The following is a 19,583-nucleotide window of genomic DNA, read 5'->3' as shown; positions in this document are numbered from 1 at the left end:
TTGTGTAACGGTATGCTGTAACACGCAGGCGATCCGTTAATAAACACTCTCTCGAATCATTCTGTTCACCGTGTTCAATCTAGCCCCGATGATTCGCTTGAACCATGCAATTGAGAAGAGGGTTGTTGGAAAATCAGTGGGAGTACCTAAAAATGGATCTCCCTGCATATTACGACAGGATGATGTTATGAACCTCAAGATATTATCAATACATCTTTAGGTTCATAATTGTGTGCACATTTATTTTGCGTGTGGAGGCGGGGCATGGGGAGAGGGGCGTCATCCAGCAGTATATTGACAAGGGCATTTTGACTTAAAACTTTCGTGACTGCAGGAATTCACATTCTTGGTTCTTTCGGTAAAGTCCCGTCGATAGAAAATAAAAAAGTGGTCCTCATCAGGCTGATGAAGACCGCTTCTTTTGCGATCGAAACGTCGTGGGTTTTTTGCTGTTTATTTTTTAAAATAAAATTTTATTATATTTTATTTATTTTTTATTTTCTATCTACGTCCTTTACCGAAAGAACCAAGAATATGACAAGGGAATGTAAACAACAACAACAAAAAGTACCCATCTTGCAATATCCACATCGCCAACCTTGCCTGCTCACTGTAATCGCATGCAAATTGTGGTTCAGCGCAGGGCTAAATTATTAATTTCTCACCGAATTGTTTCCCGGAATCGCTGGTACACTGAGTGGGCATTGCGAAATCGTGGATGTGGTGTGCCGAGCGCGGAAAATTATTTCTGGGCAAACTCGGAACGGACGCGGCTGAAATTACATGGCTAGTTCAGTTGTTGGAGCATCGCGATCCCACTCGTTGAGTTTTGGGACATTCATTCCTAGGCAGGGTGTTTCTAACAATCACTACCGCCATCTCACACGTGCACCTAGCGAAAAAAGTACTGACAGAGAATCACTGACCACAATGTATCACTTGATTCATTTTTTGTACACACACTGTATATTAAAGCAAATCAGCAACGCTTTCCTGTTAGCCTTTGCTGTATCCATCCATGGCTTTCCTGTTATTCAAAAATGTGCTGGCCATCAATGTGTTCTCACATGTCCAGCCGTGTGTATGTTGTTTGTCACGTGACAATAAAACTGATTTTGTTTAGTCCACATTGATGGAATGTATAAAATAACACGAAGAACGAATAATAATGTTTTTGTTTGTTTGTTCAAAAGCTGAGACCATGCACTTGTGGCATTTCTAAGACACGGCTTAATCACCGTTGGCCGAAACCCAGAATTTGAACCCAGGATCTCAGCAGTACCGGCTAAACTCTCCGGCCGAGCGTAAATTATGGACGTCTGTGGCAACCTACTGGGAATCTGTAAAGAGATGTATAGCTAATCGGATTCCTACAATATGAATACATAATTCGGATGATGAAATTCCCATCGTCACCCAGCCGCCTCAACGACAAAAAAGCTCCACGCTTTAAGGTAAGTAAAACTTTTTTAAAATAAATACTGAAAAATTAATCTGGGTTCCTATATCGAATCAACATTATGAATCTGATAACTCAACGAGCTAATCGGCTCCACCTTTTTAGGCCATTCGATTCTATTCTTGTGCGTAACGGCAGCAGCGTCATGTTCACGATGTCGAGGTCTTCTGATTCTGGCCACGACGAGAGAGGGCTTCAGCAGAGAGAGAGAGAGAGTTCGTGTCGCGTCGCTGTTCCTCCACCTGCTCTTCTGATTTTGTAGAAGCGTAGACCACAGTCGGTTTACGATACGGTCCACAGGTTGGGATGCGTGGATAACGATGCGGATATAATTTAAAAATGTTTTCCATTCTTTTTTGCAATGTATTATTTACCAAAACGTATTGACCCACCACTGAACAGTATAAACTGTCCAGCCTCCTCTCGTTATAAACAAGGAGAACATTTCACTGCTATGAATTTGTTTACTATTCATCAACACGTAAAAAAGAAATGACTTGAATATAAAATTCACTGGGGGCGATGGGGATGAATTGTATCACCCCTGCAAGTCAATAACAATGTGGAATGGTGATATCCAATCCGGACACGTTCATGCGGACACTGCCGATGCTACACGGAAGACAAAGATCCCCCGTGTAGCCTTCACGGACTTTTGGGGCAAGTGCTGTGAGCGAGCACCTTTGAAGGCCGGGCACGGTACTCGAACAGGGGTGGGTGACCAACACCACGCCCGACCGCCTTTGTCTCCCCCAGTGACGCCCTTTACACACCACACCAGATACTCGAGGCTGGTGTTGGCCGCGAGCGGGATATCGAACTCGGGTCGCTGGGTGCGTCGTGCAGCACGCTAACCACTGCGCCACCGCTCCACACGCGATGCGCACACGAGCGCGCTGGCGACGTCACAACCCATCAATTCCACAACTCTGCAAAATGTTCTGCCGGTGACACCGATATCAACTGGAGCAACCGCCCAGATGTCAATTTTTTGGGTGGTTTTTTCTCCACCACCCCACCTCCCCCTCCCCGGCTGATAGGCATCGAGAGGGCGGCTGTTATTTCCAAGTGGCGACAACGGCGACGACGTCACCTCACCGAACGGGAACGTGAGCCAAGCTCGACGGAGTTCAACGTCGAAAATAACGTCAACAGCGACCGTCGGGGCAAGGGCAAAGGAGGCGCCAACGTTCGTCAGAGATGGCGTGGGTGGAGGGGGGGGGATTGGGAGAGGATGAGATGATTTTATTTTGGTTGGAGGATGTAAGGTCCATGCTATTGCTCGGCGTAGGTGCCGTTTTTAAATATTCGCGCGCAGCAAATTCTTGTTCGCCGTCATTTGAATGCCAGGGTAGCAATGGCCGTGTCATTGCATGGCCACGACCAACACGGCCACGAACGTCACCCCCCCAACCCCCATTAATCAAAGTAATTAATCGGCGATGCCGCGTTGCTAGCGGTGTACAAGGCACCGTCAACAATAACTCATGTTACACTGGTCCTTAACGTGTCAAACCTAAAGTGCCATTCTGGGCAACTGCCCTTCTTCATAGCAGAGGCCAGAGATAAGATTAAGTTGGACTACACTGTACACCATAGAGCCCCTGATTAGACCTTTAAAACAAGTTGACGTGTAGCATTTTGTACTGATCAGGACGTCTACGCAAAAGGATGCTCTTTTTGGTTTTCGGTAAAGTCACGTAGAAATGTTTATATTAATTATTTTATTTCTACCCGACTTAACCGAAAGAACCACGAAGTAATTCCTGCAGTCACGAAAGCTCCAATCAAGTTTATACAAATGTTGGTGTTCTAAATTTGTCAACTCTCCACCACCTGACAAGAACACCAGACCTCTATCGTTCACATTTCTAACAATAACGCACTTCGGCAGTGGTTTAAGGCTTTTCATGGGCAAATTAAATGTTGACATTTCTCGAAAATTGCTTTGAACTTCATCCAGGTAGCACAAACGCCGAAATTCTTCGTGCCGTGCCCAGGTAGTGGTTGCGACACCAGCCAAAAGCACCAATCAGGACGTCTACGCCAAAGGATGCTCAAAGTTCAGCTTCAGCTGTCAATAACTGTTACGGTATGGCGATGGTTGGAGCCAGTGTGTTTACAATTTACTCGAAGAAGGTTACATGGGTGCTAAGTATCTCTTGGGTGATGTTACACCACGCACCATTTACAAGTATCCACTCCGATGTCGTTCCTCAGGTCAGTTATAACTGTTTTTAAAAAAGGGACGACCACTTCACATTTGCAGGAAGATCAGTTGAAGTTAGTGCCAATTGAACATGCATATTACAAGGTTGGGCAGTATGTCAGGCATTCATAGAGGATGCGAAGAAGGCGACACTCATCACCTCTTAAAACCTAGAAAGCCACTAGAGGGAAAGCATTGATTATCCACCTATTTCGATTGAAAGCTTTCGTGACTGCAGGGATTCATCTTCTTGGTTCGTTAAAGTCACATAGAAGGGAAGTAATAAAATAATTATTTTATTAAGTTTAATTTTCATTATTAATTATTACTTTATTATGTTTTATTTTTATTACTTCCCTTCTACGCGACTTTACCGAAAGAACCAAGAAGATTATACACCTAGTTTACCAGTTCAGTTATCCCACCACAATCCATTGCCAGGATCCCCACGATTGAAACAGCACCACATGTCACCAGACGGGATTAAGGTCCACAGCATCTTTATTTTTAGCATCATCATCAGGTACAAGCCGTGATGCCAATCTCGTGTATTATTTCAAGTGCACGCCGCAGACGGTGGCCGTGCCGTATTCGCCACCGCGACACCATCGCCCCGTTCAGCTGCGCATGACCTCTGCCCTCCACGTGCCCTGGCGGCCACGACGCAGCAGCTTGGCCACCAACGCCACAGCGATGGAGAGGGCGAGGAGGGAGCAGGTGGCAGCCACGAGCCACACGAACCATGTGGGCCACACGCCACCTTCTGGGAGAGGAGAAAACAAACCCGGTACACCACATCGAGAACGCGACTCGCTTTGACTACCTATGCAGCTTAAAAGAGAAATAAAACCATTGGAATTTTTGTATACCTCCTCCCCCCCGGTATGATTAAAATAACGGGTTGGAGATCCATCAAAATCACTGCCACACAAAAACCACCACACTTCATTTTGCAGCTTCTTGACGTTAGATCACACCCACGCTAAATCCTAAGGGTACCAGACACGCACCTGCAGAGCTTGACAGATCAGACTTCGTATGAACGTCATCCGATAATGTAACGGGGCCGGCCAGGCTGGCAATGTGCGTCAGTTCGTCCGTGGCAGCACGTTTCCCATCTTCACCTGGGGAGAAGTTGGGGAAATAAGTACAATATTTAATAGTTTTGATTTGAAGGTTTCGTGACTGCAGGGATTCATATTTTTGGTTCTTTCGGTGAGGTCATGTAGAAGTGAAATAATAAAATAATATAAATCTGCAATAAATTTCTCACGACGTTTCGACTGCACCACAAGCAATCATCGTGTGAAATCCACAGCAAGAAAATGTGGTAGATCACGTCTACGTGACTTTACCAAAAGAACCAAGAATAATGTTTACACCTATACACCAACCATTGATTTTTGCATTTCACCACCTCCTCCCCCCCTTGGCTGCTGGCAAGATTGGAGTGACTAAAATGTGGCACGAGAACTTTCGTGTAACAAAGCATTGGAATCAGCGGTCTTGGAAAAGAGTTTGGGGGGTCAATACGGATTTGGTTTGTAGATATTTCTAATGCAAGCGATTTAGTTGCAGTACCCGTGATGAATTAGGGTCCCTTGGGATAAAGCGGCAAGGATACAAAAGCACACATTTTAAGTGCAATGGTAATCTACCAACCTTCTGAAAACCCACCGTGGATGAAGGCCCCTGGCCTAGGCATGCATCTACAAGAACTTTTGGGTTAAATCTTATCTAGAAACGGGTTGTGCAAATAATGGCACAGAGCTTTCATTCGCTGCTGCAGAACAGTTGAAAAATTGCAAGTAGTGGATAAATGGGCGAGTCGTGTGAAAAAGAAGAAAATGTTTCACTGCCGAGGGCAACTCACGGGCGCGTCGCGTCGACGGGGAGCAGCTGCTCGGTCCGCACTGCGGCAAATCGGCCGAGTTGGAGTCGCACACCGTGGCACTGCAGTGGAAGTAGAGCTGAGAGCGACAAGGAGGATAAATGATGCACATGCAGGACTACGTAACACCTTTGCAAGAGATGGTCTTCGGGATAAATTTTGTTAGCAGTATGGAAGCCAACTGCTGTTGCACTAAAGGGAGTTCTAACATTGGGAAAGGTCCTTGGTACGGGGCAACCCTTCAGCGAGAGCAGTTCTGTAGGGCAAGTCCCATAACCACAACTCCATGTTAAAGTTGATTTATATTGGATAGTATTTGCGAGCATTGGTGCCCCCCCCCCCACCACCATCCCGTTAGGAGGGCACACCTGTCAGGAGTGGCGTGCATCAAGAACCGTACCGTATCGCGCAGGGCTCCAAGCGGCGCTGGGTCGGCGAACACGAAGGTCTTCACCTCGAAGCGCTTGAATCTCAGGGGCAGCGGCACCGAGGCGGGGCTCACGGCGTGGACGGTGGTCAGGTAGTTGTCGCCGGAGAACGGGCACCTGCCCCGCGGCCAGAGGAGAGGCGCTCAGCCAGAGGGACACGCGTGGGGCATCGAAAACAGGGACCAAGACGCGATGGATGTATTGCGAGCACGATGCCACTTTGAATATAATACATTTTGAGCTCACTTGATGCAGCAAATCTGGCTGTAACAGTCCCACCTGATAATGGAGACGTGTGTTACTTCCGAAACGTCGTGATTTTTATGATTTTATTTTTTATTAATTTTAATTTCATTTTTTACCTACATCGTGACTTTACCGAAAAAACTAAGAGTATACATTTTGAGCGGCTATCATGCCATGCAGTCGTTTAAACCACCAACAGATTAAACCCTCCTGTTGGACATTGATTAATGTTTGCCTGCCCATATTTTTCACACTGGTCAGTGCATATGGTGAAAGCAGAGGGCCCAGGACCAGGTTCGGATGGCGACACATTCCGTATTAAATATTACAGCAGCAACAGGTGCATGCTCGATACTCTACGCATCGTGTACGAGAGCAGCAATCGCACACACGGCAAGCCGTATAGCAGCAGTAGCCGCCAGCGTTCACAAGGGAACGCACCCGGACACGAGCAGGTCCCACTGGGGCAGCGAGTTGGGGTCGGGCTGAGTCGTGGCCCAGCAGTCGGCGAGACGCAGCTCCAGCACGGGGTCGGGGTGCGCCAGTAGCTGCACCTGCACGCGGCCAGGTCAGCCACGGGGCAAGGACGGTTGCATTGTGGGTCAAGATAGGGCCCAAGATGTCTGTAGTCATCGTTGAGATGGCAGCCTTCTGGGTTCGTGCGGAGAGCGGTCATGGGGCTCAGCCAAGTGACCAGTTTTTGCTACAAAGTATTATTAGGGAACTTGCCACTGCGAAAAATACATGTCAGGTTAACTTAAACTTTGAAAAATCAATGCAAGGAGTCTATGGAAACGTTGCAAATAAATTTCCATTGCCTAAAAGGTTAAGAATACAAGAATATTGCACCCATGACAACAGGTTGCACTGCTCGTTGCATGGGTCATGCGACACGTGGCAGGCAAATAAACATTTTAAGAGACCATGAAATGGATCAACAGGCTAGGATGCAGTGACACAAGTGGCAATATAACCACCATTAGCAGTTCTAAACAAGCACCCTTGGTTCTATGAGGCATCACGATTTAGATCTTGAGGCAGGGGGTCATTACCTGGACGAACAGCGGCTCCCTCAGGAAGCGCACGAGCGGGTAGTCAGCGGCGACATAGGGAGCGACGTAGTCAACATCTGGGAGGGGAAGGAAAAATCAACGGCATGGAAAATTGACCCGACCAAGCAGCAACCTCAAAATGTTATGGTGGTTGCACAAACTGATGCCTGGACGTTATCCTTAGACCGGCAGAAAAAGCTGCAAATTTTCTTCAAGGATTTCAAATAATCTACCAGCACAAGCTGCCCATGTACCTAGACTGTCCTATGGAATGGTGCACAGGAAACCAAGGCCGTGATCGTAGCGGTCACTCCGATGGATACCTCATTACTGCCGAGGCCCTGCTGTAGATGGGAGGGGGGGGGGATGCCATAGAATGAACGTAGAGCGTGAAGTGGTGGCGAGGATTGTGGAGGGGGCTCACCAGGGAACATGGTGAGCTCGATGACCAGGGGCCCGGCGCCGTTCGCAGGGCTGGGTGGAGACAGCGTGGGAACAGTCACGCCCAGCATCAGCAAGTCGTCCCCAGAGAACTCGCAGGTGATCTTCATTCTGGAGGGGGAGCAGAAAGTGGCATCAAAGTTTGATTCTACGCAGATTATTTATCCGACAGTCTCGTGTGGATGCGTTTACGAGGGGCTATCACACCGGCGTGTCAAGGTAAATCACGAGTAGACGTTTGTTAAAACGGTCTAAGTAACACTTTTCAAATGTGCAGACAGGCATTGTTTGTCCAGTCGTATCTGCCACTTCCAGTGCAGCTCAAAGCCTCCGTCGTGGGTAGTGCTGCCACCACGTGGTTCTCGCAGCGTGTAAACAAGGGCAGCAGCGGGCACCTGTACTCGCTGCTGCGGGAGATGATCACGTGGATGGAGTCGCGCATCAGAGACACGGCCTCGTTCTCGTACACCAGCTTGCCGTCCACCATCTGGAAAACCGCATGTGCACTGTCGCGTCAAACACACTTGCTGTACCGCTTCTTGCAGTCAAGCGCCCTGCATGTACGAGTTACGACGACTTGCATAATCCAAATGTCACAAGGAGTGGTTAAACAGTGGCATCTGTAGCTGCCATCCTATAGCCACAAGGGGGAGTGAATGGCGAGCCAATGTCCAGAGCAGTTGGCAAAAATAAAACATCCTACTGCATCATTAGGGTTCCATAATTTAGCTACGAAATATGGTACGACAGCCGTTTGTACGAGACAGATCGCCACTTCCCCCACCATCTGCCAAAGAGCGCATCAGGCACAGCAAACGAAGCACAGGTAATCAGACACCGCGTGCCCCCACCTCGTGAGTGGTGCCGCACTCGTCCAGCGGGACGACGAACACGGCCTTTTCGGCCGTCACCTCGACGGGCAGGCAGGAGGGGTCGCGCACGTGCACGGTGGCTAGCTCCAGCGGGGGCCGCGTGCTGCTCGCGTAGACCTCGAACGTCATCTGCCCGTCCGTTGAGCACTCTGCCGCCACGGAGAGCACAGAGGCGGGAGGCGGTGGGGGGGGCCAGGATGAGAAACGGCACACGTGGGCCGGAATGTTTAAGTTTTGATTGAAAACTCGGCCCTGCCCCAAACTGGTTCAGCAAAAGCTGGCAAAAACGAGCAGAGCTTTCTACTGCTGTCCACAAGAGGCCTCACAAGTTCCAAAAGTGGAAGGAAGCGCCCCAAGTCATTCTGCGATTCGGCGTACGCAGACAGCGTTGACGCGTGTACGCTGGAGAACGCCGGACGCGACACCTCGTGGGGGCCACTCGCCTGCGGTGTTGGTGGTGCACACCAGGTTGTACTCCTCTACTGCCCCAAGGTCGTTCCTCAGCGTGAGCAGCAGCGACCGCTCCGTCGAGCCGTCCGGCAGAGTCTGTGATGTCAATTCCAGGACGATTAAGACAATTATAAAAGAGCCGAGATTCATCTTCTTGGTTCTTTCGGTAAAGTCACGTAGAAGGGAAGTAATAAAATAATAAAAATAAAACATAATAAAACAATTCTCACGACGTTTCGGCCACAACGCAAGCAGCCATCCTCAGGCGAAGAATGAAACACCCCAAGCTTGGAGCGTATATTTAAGCTGGGTTAGAGGGGGGGGAGGTGGGAAGAAGAGCGCCTAAACAAAATAATTTGCATATCAAGAGGAATTCAGCATATGGAAAATGCGTAGGAGGTGGGCGGGGGGGGTTCCAAATCAATACTATGCCCGTGCATTATGCAGGATTAGCAGCATCAAAGGGGGGGGAGGGGGGGAGCATTAACAAAGGAAAGGAATGTTAATAGTATGTAGCTGTAGTTACTAAACAACCACGTAAAAAAAAAACTACAGTATAAACTGCATGACAAACTAAAGTATAAACTACATAGCATCATCAGTAAACTTACTATACTCTACAATAAGCTGAGTTACTAACAGTAAGTAATACATGAAAAATTCTACGTTGTAAAAAATTATATAATATGCTTCCATCTAAACTTTATTCTCTTACATCACACGCGTCTATACCGTACTATATACTTCCATAGGCAAAACCAACATTAAATTACATACTGTATTGCTATAAACCACCCTATACCTTATACATTTTTAATATAACACTATGTATTATTCTACCCACCCTAATGTGTATCAAAATGGTTTATTACGTCCTTCCAGTGATTGCTAAGCCAGAATCCATCTTCTCGGTTAAAATTGTCTCTGTGTTTGTAAATGTGGATCGCCTCATGTACGAATCTCTCATGATAGCCAGATGGCTTGCAGAGAACCTCTGTCTTGGAGAAGTCAATGTCATGTGAGCCCACTGAGTTGTAACAGTGATCTGCCACGGCTGAGGTGTTTGTCCTACAGTGTTACAACTCAGTGGGCTCACATGACATTGACTTCTCCAAGACAGAGGTTCTCTGCAAGCCATCTGGCTATCATGAGAGATTCGTACATGAGGCGATCCACATTTACAAACACAGAGACAATTTTAACCGAGAAGATGGATTCTGGCTTAGCAATCACTGGAAGGACGTAATAAACCATTTTGATACACATTAGGGTGGGTAGAATAATACATAGTGTTATATTAAAAATGTATAAGGTATAGGGTGGTTTATAGCAATACAGTATGTAATTTAATGTTGGTTTTGTCTATGGAAGTATATAGTACGGTATAGACGCGTGTGATGTAAGAGAATAAAGTTTAGATGGAAGCATATTATATAATTTTTTACAACGTAGAATTTTTCATGTATTACTTACTGTTAGTAACTCAGCTTATTGTAGAGTATAGTAAGTTTACTGATGATGCTATGTAGTTTATACTTTAGTTTGTCATGCAGTTTATACTGTAGTTTTTTTTTTTTACGTGGTTGTTTAGTAACTACAGCTACATACTATTAACATTCCTTTCCTTTGTTAATGCTCCCCCCCTCCCCCCCCCTTTGATGCTGCTAATCCTGCATAATGCACGGGCATAGTATTGATTTGGAACCCCCCCCGCCCACCTCCTACGCATTTTCCATATGCTGAATTCCTCTTGATATGCAAATTATTTTGTTTAGGCGCTCTTCTTCCCACCTCCCCCCCCTCTAACCCAGCTTAAATATACGCTCCAAGCTTGGGGTGTTTCATTCTTCGCCTGAGGATGGCTGCTTGCGTTGTGGCCGAAACGTCGTGAGAATTGTTTTATTATGTTTTATTTTTATTATTTTATTACTTCCCTTCTACGTGACTTTACCGAAAGAACCAAGAAGATGAATCCCTGCAGTCACGAAAGCTTTAAATCGAAAAGAGCCGAGATGTTTAGTTTGTACATAGTCAAGCGTGTAGGATTTGCTACATGGGTGGTGCTGGAAGGTCAAGTTTGGACGAAGCAAGCATAGTTAACGGATAAAAAAGTCAGTCGAATAAAAGGTAAACACAAAAAAAATTGGATGAAAGAAAGGTGATCTGCACAAGGGAAGCTGAAAAAGGTCGTGTTTTTAACTGCCGTGCATGAATAGACGACAACGGTAAGCCTGGTAGACAAACTAGGAGCAGAGGCCATGGTAGGCAGTAGCAATAGAAAAGTAGATGGCAATTTAGTGTCGGCGGATGTGTGCTGATCAAGCGTTTGACCGCTTTAGTTATAGGAGATGCCATGGTGGGCACACATCGAAGTTTGCAGGGAAGGAGGGTCATGTCAGAAGTCACCTTGACCACCACGTCGAGCGCCGTGAAGTCGACCTGCAGGCGCAGCTCCGAGGTGGAGTTGGTCAGGCTGTAGCCCTGGTCGAGCAGCTGCGTCACGGGAACTCCCGTCACGAACAGCGTGAAGTCTCGCACCTCAGCGAGCTGCAGCGTGATGGCGAACCACGACGGCCCACACGACACCACGCCGGATGCTGATGCATGCGACACGTACACAGGTTATGGTCAGCGAGACTTCTAAAAAAAATTAACCCGTAAAAACAAAGTTTTTCACTACAAATCCTTTATATGCGTGGCGGCTAGAGTCCTCTCGTCCTCTGGCTTGAGATGGCTGCCACCTATGGGTCAGATGATTGCCTGCCACCATTAAGCAATTGGTAATTAAATATAAAAAAAAAATTCCTTAAAAGTGTAAAATTTTGGAAAAAAATTCACGAAAATAAATTGTCACGCACAATGAGTATGTGTGCAAAATGTCAGCTCGATTGGATCACGGGAAGTGGGTTAAAAAACGACAGAATGATTTGCACAGTCGTAAGCGGGCAAGCGAGCGAACTTAATATAAAGGAATTAAAAATAATGTTTCGTCCCTATATACCAAATGGGTCACGGCATTGAACAGAGGTACAGACAAACACTCACCTGGGAGACGCAAACGCCTAAGGCTTTGATAAACATGAATCGTGCGGATTGGAGAAAACGTAGATTACAAAAATCCGAAAAAATCGTGCATGCTGTAGACTTTAAAACAAGTGACCATGGACACCATTAGACGCAGCACGTGCCGAGAAGACTCACGCGTGTAGGGCATGTGGCACGCAGCCTCCACGCTGTAGTCGTGGCGGAGCCCCAAGCCGTCAACCATCACGATGTGGAACAGCGCAGAGTAGAGGCGGCGGCCAGGTTCCTGAGACTGCCAGTGTCACGCAATGCAAAGAGCGAAAAAGGCGAATTCAGAAAGTCAGTTTTCCATACAGCCGAGCGCAATGGTTCTTGTGCCTTCCTGCAGCCTGCACCCCCCCCCCCCCCGTTGGTTCTCAGAAGGGGGTACACGGATTACCCTAGAATGTGCGTGCACTCTAGGTTAAGAACCACTTTGCCTAGAGGCTATTGATAGTGGACGTGTCGGCCGAGGCACGCATGAACTTTTGCTGCCAAAATTGGGAGGCGCGCTAAAACCCGGACGAGCAGAGGCACGCACCTGTACTACAACACCAGGCGCGGTGCGGTAGGCGGACACGGCGACGTAGTAGGAGCCGTTGGGCATCAGCTTGACGCCGGAGCCGTAGAGAGTAGAGTCCACGGTGGTGGAAGTCAGCAGGGACACGGTCCCAACAGTCAGCACCTCGATGGCCGGTGGAGAGCCGTACAGGGGCCCGAACACGGCGAGCAAGAAGCTGCCGTTGCAGACGGCTGCGCACAGAAAAGCAGGTCATAGCATACAGCCCCCCCCTCTCCACAGGCTATAAAAAATTAACCCGTAAAAATAAAGTTTTTCACTATAAATCCTTTATGCGTGGCATCGGTTTTATTTTATTATTCATTTCTGTTTTTCTCGAGTAAGAGTTTCATTTTTATCACATTGGTAATTTAACTTAAATGATTTTGTTTCCTAAAGTAGAACATTTTGGAAAAAAATTTTCACGAAAATAAATTGTCACGCACAACGAGTCTGTGTGCATAATGTCAGCTCGATTGGATCATGGGAAGTGGGTTAAAAAACAAGTTAACTTAATATAAAGGATTTAAAAAGGGAGACAATTAGAGCTAGTGCTGTTACAACAGGAGCATCCATTAAAAAAAAAAAATCGGGGAAGACAGACCCAGGTTAGGTTTCGTGAAGATTTGGAAACACTGATGTATTTTGTATTAGGGCAATGGTAAAGTTCCAGCCATACCCTGGCACTGCCAGCTATGCTACTTTGGTATTGATGCAGTGTACTGCAAGTTGTATTGTATATGGTTAAATGCAAAGGATGTACCAACCTCCGTCTCACCAACATTAAAAAGACAATTGTTGGGAAGATGGATCTTGGTCAATATTCACTACAGGATTTAGCATAATGGGCATCTTGTTTAGCCATTGGTGACCAGACCGAGTCCAAAAACGAACATCATTTGGGAATCCAGGAATAAAATATCTGATGCCACCTTAGCACTTGACCTCCAGGGACAACCACCAATTTACCAGATCTAAGGGCACACTCACATCTGGCGTCAAAAACCTCAGCTCTGGGTGGCCACATTACCCGTCCTACGATGCTCACCGGCGAAATTTCACTCACCGCTGATGTCGTCCTGCACGGCAACGCACGGACAGCGCAGCAGCAGTGGGAAGGTGAGCGGCCGCGAGGCGTGCGTGAAGGTCATGGACATGTTGGCGAAGTGACGCACGCCGCTCGACTGGCCCATGGGACACGCCTGGTCCAGGCGAGGGAAGGAGCAGCCACGGGCAGCAGCAAGGGAGGGAATGGGGAGGCGACGGACAGTGCACCGGCAATGAGCATCGCTGGCTACAACCACCTGCACGGTGCGGCGTTCATTTGAAGATAGTGGCATTAGGGACTTCATTTAAAAAAGGTGCAGGGCGGACCCTACGTGAATGGCCCAGGACCAGTTCAGAGACTCACCACGTCATTAGCCATGGCTGGGAATGAAATCGCAGGCAAGCCTGGTGCTCCAATCACTACCACGCTCGAGTCCAGTCTCCCCCTTCCACCCCTCCACACACGAGCCCACCGCTCCGGCACCTCCTCCCTCACCTCCACGTTCAGGAGCGGCGACGTGCGCTGCAGCGAGAGCACGAACCCCCAGCGGCCGCCGCTGCCCTCCAGCCGCACCTCGACCCCCGGCACGGAGGGCAGGCCCGGGTACACCAGGGTGGTGCCCACCTTCACCGCAGTCAGGGGGCCGGGCAGCGGAGGCACCGTCACCACCAGGCTCGTGTCGTTGCACTGCAGGTAGTCTGGACAGGGAGCGATAGCACGGGCAAACAGGTGAATAAGGTTTGTCATTTTAAAAAGTTGAGATGTCAGGAAGAGGCACAATCGTAAGGTGTGACGATAACAGTGAATGGTATCGGATGGCGCCGTCTCGCAGCAGTATTGGGCAAGCTAACCATCGTCTTAAATGACTTCATGAAATCAGAGTAGTGTCCCAGTCTCTGGAAACGTTTGTGCAATTAAATGCGTTTAAAAGTCTGCTTCGGTGCAGAATAAGCGAATTGAAAGTTTCGGCCGCACAAAAATTCTACGTCTGCACCGTTTCAAGGTCGTTTTTCAGCCACGTTCATCCATGCACCACACCACCACGAGGACGGCGTTACAAGTATACGCAAGCATGGGGGGCCCTCACTTGGCACTAGGCACAGCATGGGCGTGAGGAAGTAGATGACCGTGGTGGTGGGGCCATAGCGCATCCGCAGGTCCAGGAAGTAGAGGGAAGTGTTGTCGAACTGCACGCACGGAGGCCACGCAACGACCGCACCACAACTCAATCTCACGATGGAAGGTCACAGCAAGTTGTGCGCGTTCAAGAACAAATTTAAGCAAAACCTCGCAAAGCCAGGCTTTTCGCAAGCCAGACAGTGTCCGAAATAAATTGAAAGTCTTACCCGAAAACATTCCTAATATTAGAAAAAGTCAGACCTACGCAGTAGCAGACGACCTCAAATCCACAAGCAAACTCAAAGCCCAGACACTGCCTGGTCCGTGTCTCTGGAGAGCGAGGTCACGAGAGGGCAGTAAGGGTGGCCTCACCTGGGAGTAGAACACGCCGCTGGCCGTGTACAGCGCCATCACCGACAGGGTCAGTTGCTGGGACTCGAACGTGTAGCCGGCCTGGCTCGCATCTGCCACGGGAATGCTCCACTGCGCGGTGCCGTTGTCAATGTCCAGGTACCATGACATGGGCTCCTTGGCGTGCAGCTGTGCGCGAAGGGGGGGGGGGAAAGAGAGGTGGGTGTGCTAAACTTTTTTCGCAGCATGCATAACCAGCAATGCTAAAATTAGAGTTGGTGGCTTGTGCATGCTTTGGCGGGATAGGGATTAAGGCTCAGATTCAACAACTTTAACCAATAACCCTTTGGAGACGGCCACTCCTTGAACAAGCTCCGTGGGTCTAAGTAGAGTTGGGACAATCTTCTTACCAAAATGAAGTTGCTGTAAGATTTCAAATTCTCAAACAGTCAATTTTTCTGCTCCCGCCCCCCCACAAAAAAAAAATCTTGCCTTCAAAATAAGACCCATGCCACCAAATGGCAACGACGTGATCAAGGACTACCCACCACCTTACATCCAGGCCGTCTGACTTGAAGCTTGAGCACCTGCCCCCCCCCCCCCCCCAATATTAGCAGAGACATTGAACCGACGACGAGTACAGTAAGATCACAAACTTGTATTCCAGCTCTAAATGCGGAGCAGCAGATCTGGATTTTAACGGGGGGGGGGGGGGGGGGGGGGGGGGTCGTCCTATTAATAGGAAGCCAGCCACACTAATGATTATTGACACCTTATTTGTCTCCGGTTTAGGTAATATTGTACAGGCACTGCTGTATGTACTCTATTTTAGTGCAGATTGATGGGCAGAGCGAGAATCATGCCACAGCGTGCTCTCCAACGTGACGTGTGCGCAGTGTTTTAACCAGTCGAGGATGTTAAGAGTTGTGAGGATGCGTTTAGTTACCACACCAAGAGCAGAGAAGTCTGGTAGAATCCTTGAAACTGCCACCTTAAAAAAATCGCACACAAAACTGTTAAAGGCGACCACCACCATTCGTTGTGATTGCCAACAGCATGGCACCACTATAGGCGGGCAGTGGCAAGCACCACACTAAATGTTTCCACAAAGGCATACTATTAAACCTACTAAACTCTAGGATAGATGGGCAAATAGGACATTAAAGGACTAGGAAGAGAATTACACATTTTGCCGAGGAGCGCAATTAGAACACCAAATGCCAAAAAGTAAAGTAATTGCAGCAAGCTCGAAACGCATTAAGCAATGTGAAACTTGCGCTTAGCGTTTAAGCCATTCCAGTCGGGTAAGTTAAATTTAGGAAAAAGAATAAACAAAAGCTTCGTCACAGCAGCCCTGTCGCAAGAAAATCGAATATGTAAACATTCCCATTTCAGGCAGCCATAGGCTTCAGGCGTACAATGCCAGGATTGGTTGACAAGCAAGCCATCAGGACAAATAATTTGGTCTCACCATTCTGGACAATCCAATTATCCGTTCCAAAACAGCACCACCGCAACTTTCGGTTCAATTCACGCTAGATCGTTAAGGAGCTCGATCTACTGCATAGACGGCATGCAGCATCGGCTGCTAAGCGGCACTGAAGAAGAAGTCACCCCCATTGGATCGTCTTAAAAAAAAAAAAGAGGTTAAAGCACGCGCTCTACTTCATTGGCAAGAGTTGAGCATCGGCTGCAAAGCACCACCCCAAGAAGAATAAGAAGTCACCCTCATGGAGGCGCTGCTGCAGTTGACGGTGGTGAGACCCACGCCGTAGGAGTAGAGGAGCGCGTCTGGGTCTGTCGCGTCGCCGGAGCGATCCCAGCGCAGAACTGGAAGAGCCGCAGACACAGCACGCGGCTTCAGATCGTAGGGGAAGGAGCAGCAGCAGCCGCTGCCAGCGCGACCCGGGTGGAGGGCACTACGCCAGCACAAGTCCCTGTTATTTCGCTGCCGGGGATGAGCGACTATCCGCGTAAGTTGTTGGAGCATATCGCACCGCGCTCAATGTTGGTGATTGGGGGCGGGGTAAAACGTCCATACTCGACATGGATTTTTAAAAGAAATTCGATTAAAAAAATTTTGCACGGGATGTTTCCGTTCGAGGGTCGGCAGAGTAATGTTTCACGAATTACCGAAGAATGTCAATAATGTTAAGAACCAAAATACAGTCCAATAGGATTGTTCGTTAATAAATCAGTGTTACGAAGCGGTCCTTTAGAGGCACGTGCAGCTAGAGCCGCAGGCCCCACCCCCTCCGGTATTTTAAGCAAATCATTCGGCCGCGATAATTACGGTGCCACAAAATTGTAATACATTTCAGGTTCGTTTCAAATATTCGCGGTGCTGAAACATGAATATGCACCGGTAAAAAACAAAAAAAATGCATTAAATAGTCCGTAAGTCAGTTGGCACGCAAATATTAAAATTATTAAAAAAATTAACCCGTAAAAAGTTTTTCACTACAAATCCTTTATATGCGTGGCGGCTAGAGTCCTCTGGCTTGAGATGGCTGCCACCTATGGGTCAGATGATTGCCTGCCACCATTAAGCAATTGGTAATTAAATATAATTTATTTTTTCCTAAAGTGTAAAATTTAGGAATTTTTTTCTTCTCACGAAATAAATTGTCACGCACAACGAGCCTGTGTGCACAATGTCAGCTCGATTGGATCACGGGAAGTGGGTTAAACGACCGAAAGATTTTCACGATCGTAAGCGCGCAAGCAAGCGAACTTAATATAAAGGATTTAAAAATGAGCAATGTCTGCGACACGTGGCACAGCGAAGTACCGTACGGAGCTGTGCTAATCGGGATACTCACGGCCGCTGCGGGCGCGCGTGTGCTTGGAGTGCTCATAGCGGCCTTTGACTGGTCCAGCTGCAGAGGAGCCGTCGGTCCATAGCAGGAGGCTGCGACCACACAGTTAGTTCACTCGCATTACAGAAGACAGACCCCCCCCCCACTCTTCCCCCCAGCATTGCCGTAGACTGTTGGGGCAAGCGCTGCTAGAGAGAGCACCAAATCACAGGAGCGGGTGGCCAGCACCACGTCCTGCAGCCTTTGTCTCCCACGTGGTAAGGCTTACACCAAGTACTCAGAGAGATTGAGGCGATGTAAATACACAGAGCAGTCATGCAGCAGTGTGGAGTATGGATCGGCGTAAGGCACTACCACGAGTACAAGGCACACCTAACCACACGAATCCAATACGCCACTAGATTGTCATGAAATAACATCGGACAGGCGAATTCATTTTACGAACGAGGGAAAAAAAAAAATAAACGGCGTGTACAACAACAATTGCCGGGGGAACAAGATTACCAAGGCGGTTCCGACTTTAAACTCGGCAGCAGACATCACCTGCACAGCGCAATCAACGCAGACGTCATCGCGACCCCCATGTCGAGAAAGTCCCACAAAAGCAGTCGCCGCGCCTCTCCTCTCTGCAGTTGTAGCGGCAACGGGCTCAGGCGGCACCGCGGACGACCGAGAGAGACGGAGGCAAAACGGACCTGAAAAGGCAAGACCGGCGCAAAGACGCAGACCCGTGAGTGCGGGTGATACAGGAGACTGGGACCTGCCCCGGGGTTTAAATAGCGAGAGGGACCGAGGCCATCCCACGCCCACAAACACCCCCAACCGCAGAGCAATCTTCGTCCCCGATGAGCTGATCATCTTAACGAGCGGCACCGCGTGCGGGGCAATTGTGACGTCGACGTGCGCCGAGCGATCCATTGACGGCAGCGTCTCTCCCCCCTGATATCTTTCCCATATAGAAAGGAAATAATAGAATAATAAAAATGTAACTTAATAATGTGTGAGAATTATTTTATTATGTTTTATTATCATTTTTATTATTTTATTATTTCCCTTCTACGTGACTTTACCGAAAGAACCAAGAAGATGAATCCCTGCAGTCACGAAAGCTTTAAATCGAAATCTATCCCATAATCACTCGATTCGCGAGGCGTGCGTTTTCTTCCCATTTGCCAATTTACCACTGCCACCACCACCCGCTCCCGTTCAAATCGAGGCTTTGAAGTTTAAGTTGTTTAAGCCAGGTGAAGACAACTCAAGAGGCCAAGGAATAATAAAAATATGATTCGCAAAGCGTGACCTGGTTCTCCTAAATAACAAAGAGCGTTATTTATTTTTGCATTTACGTTGGACTTCTTCCGTACGGGGCGAAAGAAGTTTACCATACATATAAGGTATGCTATTGTTATTTTGGAGCACCAGGTCACGCTTGCAAATTATACTTTAATCTTATAACGTAAAGTTGGCCCACAGCTACGAAGCGAATAGATAGTCGGAGCTAAGACTTCACTGTCACTGAGAATTCGAGATCCCGTGACAAAATGCATACCTCGGATTACAAAACGCGATGACAAAC

The 19,583-nt window shown here is 48.0% G+C and overlaps 1 protein-coding gene across 1 annotated transcript; it reads right to left on the bottom strand.

The window, feature by feature from the left end:
- Positions 1 to 4,168: 4,168 nt before the first annotated feature.
- On the bottom strand, positions 4,169 to 18,661 carry LOC144942767 (uncharacterized). Its single transcript, XM_078869670.1, has 21 exons — positions 18,551 to 18,661; positions 18,011 to 18,099; positions 16,915 to 17,018; positions 16,135 to 16,179; positions 15,210 to 15,377; positions 14,806 to 14,905; positions 14,214 to 14,416; positions 13,737 to 13,872; positions 12,653 to 12,864; positions 12,250 to 12,364; positions 11,455 to 11,645; positions 9,042 to 9,144; positions 8,578 to 8,747; positions 8,122 to 8,213; positions 7,710 to 7,837; positions 7,286 to 7,362; positions 6,675 to 6,787; positions 5,960 to 6,104; positions 5,542 to 5,638; positions 4,679 to 4,792; positions 4,169 to 4,431 (listed from the first exon to the last, which is right to left on the bottom strand). The coding sequence occupies exons 1-21, from the start codon at positions 18,589 to 18,591 to the stop codon at positions 4,286 to 4,288; spliced, it is 2,589 nt and encodes an 862-aa protein (XP_078725796.1). The 5' UTR covers positions 18,592 to 18,661; the 3' UTR covers positions 4,169 to 4,285.
- Between the last annotated feature and the right edge of the window lie 922 nt (positions 18,662 to 19,583).

The sequence above is a fragment of the Lampetra fluviatilis genome, chromosome 28 (genome assembly GCF_964198595.1).
Source record: "Lampetra fluviatilis chromosome 28, kcLamFluv1.1, whole genome shotgun sequence".
Lineage (NCBI taxonomy): Eukaryota > Metazoa > Chordata > Hyperoartia > Petromyzontiformes > Petromyzontidae > Lampetra > Lampetra fluviatilis.
Note: the sequence above shows the minus strand (reverse complement) of the source record. Positions and strands in the feature narration are given on the sequence as shown.

Bases quoted from the DNA above. Each gene is read 5' to 3' on its own strand.
- LOC144942767 (XM_078869670.1), bottom strand. From the start codon at position 18,591: ATGGGGGTCGCGATGACGTCTGCGTTGATTGCGCTGTGCAG. The intron at 16,180-16,914 runs GTGACTTCTTAT...GATTTTTTTAAG, and splicing joins GCAGCAGCGCCTCCATGAGG to GTGGCAGTTTCAAGGATTCT. The intron at 11,646-12,249 runs GTGAGTCTTCTC...CGCATGCATCAG, and splicing joins GTGCCACATGCCCTACACGC to CATCCGGCGTGGTGTCGTGT.